Source organism: Mus pahari, chromosome 12 (genome assembly GCF_900095145.1).
Source record: "Mus pahari chromosome 12, PAHARI_EIJ_v1.1, whole genome shotgun sequence".
In the NCBI taxonomy this organism is placed as follows: Eukaryota; Metazoa; Chordata; class Mammalia; order Rodentia; family Muridae; genus Mus; species Mus pahari.
The window spans coordinates 25,686,905-25,695,585 of NC_034601.1; the positions used below are offsets into that span (position 1 = coordinate 25,686,905).

The window sequence follows — 8,681 nt, forward strand, 5'->3', positions numbered from 1 at the left end:
ACCCCCCAACCACATCCCAGCCCTCTTTTTACTTTTTTTTTTTTGTAGTCTAGGAAGGCCTAGAGAACTCACAACCTTCCCATGTCAGCCTTCTGAGTAGCTTTGATTATAGGCCTGCACCATCAGGCCAGGCTCCGCACAATTATTTTAATACACCTCTTGTTGAATCAATTCAAGAAAAAACAAAAAACAAAATAAAAAAGACCTTAGTCATATTACAGTCCACCAAATTCAAATTGTGTTTTAGCCCTTGGAGTTTCTCTCCTACAACTCTTACTGGATGAATGCTCAGAAGAGCACCTCTGGGTCACAGAAGGGAATTAAGATAGAAGACTGGAGCCAGAAAGATGGCTCAGTAGTTAAAAAAGAGCAACTTCAACCACATATAACTCCAGTTCCAGGGGATCGGATGCCCTCTTCCAACCTCTGCAGGCACATATACACACTCAGGCACGCACATACACACACGTAAAGAAGACTAGCAAGGAGTAACCACTAAGCACCTCTGTGCTCAGCTGCACCCTGAAGTGCCGTGTATACGCACACCAAAATGCGCTGGCAAACACTACCTCCCTTCCCACCTAAAATCGCATTTTCTTGGTTATTTTGTATGGCTATTTAGAGGCCAGGGAACAACTTGCAGGAATCATCTCTCCTCCATCACTGGTCCTGAGACCTAAACTCAGATCATCAAGCTTGGCAGCAGTGAGTCAACCTGCTGAGCTTGCTTGCCAGTCCCTGTATTTCTCTCTTAAAGGAATCAAAACATCAGGGGGCAAACGCCTGTGCGCAGGGCTTCCAGCAAATCCTCAAGTCCAACACTCACCGCACAAGCTGGCGCCTCCATTTCAGGAAGTTATCTTTCTCTGCTTGTTTCAGTTCTTCTGGGCTAGTTTTTCTGTCCCAATTTGGTCTGAAACAATCATAGAAAAGAAGAAATTTTATATATATATGCTACCAAAATATTAGAGAATCTAAATATAAATAGCAAATGGAAAGGAGAAGCAGGAAAATTATGAACTAAGAATATACTTGGTAGCTGTGTGTTCTTCTTTAATCCTTTTTAAATGTGAATGACTGTTTTTGCCAGCATGTATGTCTGTGCACCATATGCATGCGTGCAGAAGCCAGAAGAGGGCATGGGATGCCCCAGAACTGGAATTACAGATAGCTGTAAGATGCCACATGGGTACTGGGAACTGAATCTGGCCAGTGTTCTTACCCACTCTTAATCCTACCTCATTCTGTCTTCTAATGATCTAAATTCTTGTTAAAACTTACCTCCTTGGGCTGGGCGTGGTGGCGCACGCCTTTAGTCCCAGCACTCGGGAGGCATAGGCAGGCGGATTTCTGAGTTTGAGGCCAGCCTGGTCTACAAAGTGAGTTCCAGGACAGCCAGAAATATACAGAAAAACCCTGTCTCGAAAAAAAAACAAAAAAACTTACCTCCTTGGTATACACAAGAACTGTCTGTTTTCTTCGTGGAGTTTCTTAATTCTCTGGCTCTCCTCAAAAGACAGCAGTCCAGTTCTAGCCTCAGGGGGTACAAACTTAATATTAAGCTTCTCTGTTCACAGGAAAGAAAAGTACTATTAGTCAAAATGCAATTTAGAGGCCAAGGGTGTAACTTCGTTGCTACAGTGCCTGCCCAGCAAGCCTAAAGCTGTAAGTTCTATGCCTAGCACCTTAGTGGCTTAGTGGTACAAATCTGCGACCCAGCACTGGGGAACAGAGACAGGAGGGCCAGGGGTTCAGGACCTGTAGTGTCAACTCTGGAATTTTGGTTGTTGTTGTTTGTTTTTTTTTTTTGGAGACAGGGCTTCTCTGTATAGCCCTGACTGAGGAACTCAGAAGTCTGCCTGCCTCTGCCTCCCAAGTGCTGGGATTAAAGATTAAAGGTGTGCACCCCCACTGCCTGGCTTTTGTTTTCTTTTTAAAAAGGTGGAAATAAGATATCATGTTTTCGTTTTAATCCCAGGTGCAGGGATTTGGAGCCCCGAAGCTTACTATGATTTGCCTCGTGCTCTAGCAGGTGTGATTTTGTCAGCAGCAGTTTCTGTGATTGTGTGATGTCTGGAATTCTGGGAATTTTTCAAAGGGTATATAAATGCTAGAGCCCTGATAGGTGGGATTGATGGCTGTTGGTCATCAGAGCGATTGGTTATGGTTTGTTAGTAATTGTGCTCATAGAAGAAACAAGAAGAAATTAGATTCAGATTTCTCTTCCCCCTCTCCTCTCTCTCTTATTTAGTGATGGGTGGTGAAAGGGGGTTGGGGGAAGGATAAAGGGTGGGAAAATGAGGAACCCACGAAGTAGCTAAGACTGGCTAATGTGACCTCACTAGTATATACAATTGAAAAGGTGGAGCCTGTAGAAGCAGAGAGTGAAAGTGTTAGAGGAAGAAATACGATGAAGGCCATCGAAGAGTACAAGGTTTCAATGAGGCTTGAGAAGGAGTTCTAGACAGTTATTGACCAACATGGTGACCTCACCAAGGAATGCTGGATGTCCACTTGAAATTCTTCGAGAGTGAACTGTGAATAATCTTACCACACACAAGAGAACCGTGTAAAGTGATGGGTCTATCAGTCAGCTCGAAAGTCACCACCAGTACACTGTGTGTGCATATTAAAGTATACTGTCTACCATAACTTCATAGAGGTGGGTAGCATGACTACCGCCCCACCAAACCCCTAAGTCAAAACACTTCCCCCAAACAAAACCTACCAGAAAACAAAACCTGAAACTACGCCATTACTTGCCTAAACCCATAACGAACCTTTAATCCCCTAGCCCTTGAGAGACAAGGCCATGCCCTTTGGCTGGGGCCTCTGTCAGGGTAGATTGCCAGCTTTCCTGCTCCCCTGAAGACATCGCGGCCTGAAGGCATCTCAGGAGTTCCACTGCAAACAGGACAACTGGGGCCTATCATGACTGCCCTCCAAAAGGCCTAACAAGCAGCTGAAAGAGTAAGATGCAGATACTGGCACCCAACCAATGGACAGAAGCTGCTGACCCCTGTGGATGAGTTAGGGAAACGCTGGAAGAAGCTGAGGAGGAGAGCAACCCTGTAGGAAGACCAGCAGTCTCAACTAACCTGGAACCCCGGAATCTCTGACACTGAGCCACCAACCAGGCAGCATACACCAGCTGATATGAAATCCCCAACACATAAACAGCAGAGGACTGCTGGGTCTGGACTCAGAGAAGATGCACCTAAGGCCGGGTGTGGTGGCGCATGCCTTTAATCCCAGCACCTGGAAGGCAGAGGCAGGCGGATTTCTGAGTTCGAGGCCAGCCTGGTCTACAAAGTGAGTTCCAGGACAGCCAGGGCTAAGCAGAGAAACTGTCTCCAAAAGAAAAAAAGATGCACCTAACCCTATAGAGACTTGGGACCCCAAGCAGGGAGGTTTGGTGGGGTGGAGGTGTGGTGACATCCTCTTAGAGATGTTTGTGTGGTGAGGGGAGGTGTGGGATGTGGAACAGTCAGAGGGTGGACTGGGAGGGAAATAAAGTCTGGACTGTAAGAAACTAAAAATAAAAAAGACAAGGCCTCACTCTGTAGACCAGGCTAGTCTCACACTCCCTGACATTCACCCGCCTCTGCCTTCTGCACTCTGAGGTGAGCCTTTCCTTTTCTCCTCCTGGGAATATGGTCCTTGCCCACCCCTCAGTGTGCCCATTACAGCCTGTCCAACCAAACTGCACCAGCACAACCAAATGTGTGACAATTTTCTGAACAAAGAAGGTTGCCATTTCACATGGTGTCTTGTGTCTTTTTTGTTTGGAGAGAGGGCTTTGCTATGTGGCCTAAGCTGGGAATTGATTATCTGTAACCCAGGCTGGCCTCAAACTATGGCAAGTGCTGTGCAGGTGCTGGGATGGATCCTAGGTGTGCACCACTATCAACAGCTGTCTGCCTGATCACCTACCCATCACCCAGTCTTGTCGGGCGGAGACCACTGTGAGCCCGCTTAGGTCTGCTGTTTCTTAGACTTCCTTCAAAACATATAAGAGAGCATTTAAAGCATCAGAAAATGCATCTTTTAACATTCTACGAGTATCCAGCACAATGTATGAGAGTAACTGGTTCAAAGCATTTGGAACAAATGAATGAGTGACTTTCTAAGCATGACACTTATAATAGTAAGAGAAACAACACACTAGCATCTGTCAGTTACTTTGAGTTCTTAGAACACATACTTACAACAGTAACTAAACACAACGTGCCAGACAGCAGCAAGGATGCTTTGATCTCAATGATGAAGTACAACCTGAAGTGGTTTTTGTTCTGTGTTTGAGTCAGGATCTCACTATGTAACCTTGGCTGGCCTGGAATTCATAGAGGATCCATCTGCTTCTGCTTCCAGATGGCTGGATTAAAGGCATATACCACCATGTCTAACAACTGAAGTGTTTTTTAGATCTGAATTTAAAAACCAGTGTGGTCTTTGCCTTACACTCATGGAACTTTCCCATACTGCTTTTTGGATTCATATGAAGTGAACAAGACAGCAGTGTGACCACTGTCATAGGCACTAGGTAATAAATGACTCACCAGCCACAAACTCGGTTCCTGCAAGTTCTGCAGTCGCAAGAAAGTCCTCGAGGGCGCTCTGTTCCGTCACTGACTGAAGATTCAGACGACCCCAGTCATAGCCATCATTGAGTTCACTCGTATGCAGCTGTGAATAAACAGAGCAAAGAGTGAGGCAGCTCTCTTGTGGAAGCTCTTCGCATCCACACAGCTCTACTGTTGCTTGTACTGGTCTATGTCTCAGCGTGGCTGGACTCTTCTAGACTGTACACAGGCAATACCTAACCCTAGCTAAGATGGAGGCACAGCTCAGCAGAACACTTGCCTGTTGCCGTCAACGGCATCGATATCCAGCAATGCAAAAAAACCAAGATCAGATATTTAAATGAACACTTTCTTACCTCAGCAAGGGCACGCCCCCTTTATCGAAGCGAATTTTATTGTGTTCTTATTTTACTATAAAGGAAGCTGAGGTTTAAATAGGTAAAATGATTTACCTATAGTTGTAAACTAAATACTGATGAAGAACTAGAACCCAGACTGTCTTGACACTGCCGGCCAGATAAAACATTTTCATAGGGACCTATGAGAGGGAATATTTTAAAGCCAAGCATGGTGGCTTCACAGGAGCAGGAGTCTCAGAGGCCACAAGTTTCAGGGCCATCGTGAACTGTGTAGAGATCTGTTTCCCCACTCCCTTAGTCTCTTCTGCCCCAAACCCCAAGGGCTGGAAGACTGACCTGCCTGGAATGACCGTTAAACAAAGAGCTACCTGCAAACTGATTTCTCATACAACCCTGAGTTTGATATATATACCATCCCAAGTTATATGCTTACTACGGATACAAACACAGTTTTTTTTTAAAAAACGAAATTAAGGATTAAAAGCTTAGGATTAACAAAAGTCAGGATATGAGTTAGAATTTCCTTAGATAAAAATTAAAACCACTCCACTATTTCCCAAAGGCTAGTACATTGAGAGGTCATCACAAAACCAGTCGAGATGATTAGCAATCAAATGTCCAGACTTGAACACCGAGAAAGAAGCATGTGTGTTGTGTATTCCTCACACTGTTTGGAAATGGGAAGGTGTGACGGACATGCACCAGGGACAAACAACTTCAGCACAAGATTTTAATGAGGACTCAGAGTGCCCTCAAATACTCTGCTGGGATTAATTTCTATACTTCATTTACTTTTTAAGGCTACTATGATCTTCCCTAAGCTTCTAGAGACAATGTCAATTCCTTAAGATAAACCCCAAGGGGGGCAAAACAAGGGAAAGCAGAGATCGCCTCTAACGGAACCAACCATCTCTAGAGGATCGATTCTCTGGGCAACTTAACATCGGAAAGTTTACAGATCCAAGCATGGTGGCCACGGCTTGTAAACCCAGTACTCTCCAGGCACAGGCACGAGGGAGGCAGTCCTGGGCCAAACTTGGCTGCATACGGAGACTTTGTTTCCAAAAATTACGATAACAAGTTATTTTCTTTATAGATATATCCAAGAGCGCCCGTGGTTTCTGGAGCATAAGTCAAACACAGGGAAACATCCCAACACGAAGGGCTCTTCCCGCTTTCACTACACACTCGTCCTGTATTTAGTCTCTCTGCGCCCTGCCGGGGTCGGCTTCGAAATCCTGTTCAGGAGCGACTTCTGGTTCCAACTTTTGTAGCATGGGGGCTCTCAGAACAAGACAGAAAGACTATGGAGAGCACAGGTTTCCTTACCCAGGAGTCAGTGTGACGGTGGCTGCGGCTTCGCTGAGTCTGCTGCCGGATAAGTACCCGGCCCAGTGACCCACCACCACCCGGCGCCCTCCTCCGACCCATAACCGCGCACCAGCAGCACCAGCAGCACGAACCACCGCTCAGCGCGTGAGCCTTCCGGTTTCCCTGGCTGTGAACCCGGAAGTGACGTAAGAGCGAGCCGAAGTTGCCCAGTCCGGAAGTGTAGCAGCGGGGTATTGAATGACTTGTTTCAGAATGATTTTGGTAGATCCCGAGTTTGAAAGTATTATAGAGAAGAAATGTAACACTTTTTTCTCGGCGATGCCTTATGGCTACTCCTACGACTGTTTCCGTTTGGATACATTGACCGACTTAAGAGAATGGTACATTCCAGACTTGTACGCCACTGTTTAAAGTCCGGCGGGAAATTGGGACAACTGGAAAATATGTCCGCTGAAGTTCACGGGGCTAACTCCACCTTCCCCGCGGCTTCCGTCAGGGAGAGGAGGGGACGCCGGTGAAGAGTGCTTCTGTGACTCGAGGTGGCAGAAATTCCCGACGCTGGTTTTTCTGCTCAGCAATTACATCGATTTTTGTTTTCCTAGTATTCATTAGTTGCGGAGCGGGGAGAAAAGTTCACACATTGGTGAGAGTTTAGAATGGGCAGTTAAATAGCATTTTCAGAACTTGAAAGTTGAGACATGAAAGCCGGCGCCACTGCTCTTCTGCTCTATGTAGAGGAAAAAGAAAAAAGAAAGTTCACATGTTCCAGTGAGCATTGTATCAACATTTTTTATGATTAAAATTAAAGCGAAAATAGTGATCTGACTCCACTAATAGATATTCAGTGCCCCCAACCAATCACCGGCTTTCCTCGATATATATATATATATATATTCAATTAAGCCAGGCGTGGTGACACACACCTTTAATCCTAGCACTTGGGATACGGGATGGCAGATCTCCACAAAGAGAGCTCCAGGACAGTCAGGGCTACACAGTGAGACCCTATCTGAAAAAGAAAAAAGAAATCAGTTTATAATCGACTGTGCCGAATAGCATCCTCATTGGGGTGACCACTGTAACACTGTAACACGCTGCTTAGCCATGGAAGTAGTTTTCACCGGCTATAGATCAAAGACATGCAGAGTCGGGAGTCAAATGTAAGTCCTGTTACACTTCCATATTATTGAGAGCATTTGGTCATTGTTGCTTACTTGTTTGATTAATCTATGTATAATAAAATATTATAATTAGGTGGCACATAAATATGTATATATAGACATACATGTTTACCTATGTATACTCACACACACGTGTACACGTACACACACACATGCACAATTTTTACTTGTCAGTTAAAATAATTAAGAAAAATATCAGGAAGGCACCTGGTTTGTTACTTTTCTAACTTTAATGTGTACAGAAATTTCCCAGGAATAACCTTAACAGAATGACTGATTCGTAAGTTCTGGGTGCTGAGTGTGTGTGTGTGTGTGTGTNTGTCTGTCTGTCTGTCTGTCTGTCTGTGTGTCTGTCTGTCTGTCTGTCTGTGTGTCTGTGTCTAACACGTTTCCAGGTAACAAGTGGCAAGAGCAGCCCGTCCTTTCTGGAGCAGATGAAGACGCTCAAGTGGACTAGTTAGCAACCAGCAGAACTGGGACCACACCGCTCACCCATTTCTGACTCTTTGCCCACATCCTTTTTGTGTGCCATCCCTCCACTAGACTCTTGCTTAACTGGGGTGAATTTTGTGGAGCTCCCAGAGGATTGACAAAGTTGGCGGCAGTTGGAAAGGCTTTGGGAAGACAGTGCTCACAAACCAGAGAAGCAATAGACAAGAACATGATTTCTCTGTTTCCCAGCATAGAAGCAAGACTGTAAAATCTCTGAACACACTCTCCAGGAGGAAGATAAAGAGAAGACACACAAATAGAATTAGAGACAGCATCTGGTATTGGGTGGGTTTTTTGTTTTTTGTTTTTGTTTTTGTTGTTTTTTGATGCAAAAGCAAGAGGAGTTTTATTTAATCCAGTATGCTGGGGTCACCCTGTGCATAGGGAGAGAGCGACTTCATCTGGCATTGTTAAAGATAACCCGAACTCAAGGAAATGAAGAGGGTTGTGCATTTTAATACAGGCAACACTAGTAGAGAGTGTAGAGAAAATGGCCACTTTATTACTAGAGTTCAACCAGTAACTCAAGGATTCACCTTAGTTTCCTTTTCCAGAGCGTTTGAAAAAGCACACACTCTTGGTTGGTTTATTAGTAAGTTAGTTAGTTTTTTGTTTTAAGACAGACTCATACCCCTTGTCCTCAGTGTAGTCCTAGCTGTCCTGGAACTCACTCTGTAGACCAGGCTGGCCTCGAACTCTGAGAAATCTGCCTGCCTCTGCTCCTCAGATGCTGG

General features: G+C 45.0%; 1 protein-coding gene across 1 annotated transcript in view; it reads right to left on the reverse strand.

Annotated features, from left to right (window-relative positions):
* Lsg1 (large 60S subunit nuclear export GTPase 1) overlaps window positions 1-6,570 on the reverse strand; it is a 28,081-nt gene extending 21,511 nt beyond the window's left edge. The window contains exons 1-4 of the mRNA XM_021209419.2: window positions 6,272-6,570; window positions 4,560-4,686; window positions 1,447-1,567; window positions 827-913 (exon numbers count right to left, since the gene is read on the reverse strand). Of these exons, the coding sequence (XP_021065078.1) occupies window positions 827-913; window positions 1,447-1,567; window positions 4,560-4,686; window positions 6,272-6,373 (437 nt within the window). The 5' untranslated portion in view covers window positions 6,374-6,570. The remainder of the gene's footprint in view (window positions 1-826; window positions 914-1,446; window positions 1,568-4,559; window positions 4,687-6,271) is intronic.
* Between the last annotated feature and the right edge of the window lie 2,111 nt (window positions 6,571-8,681).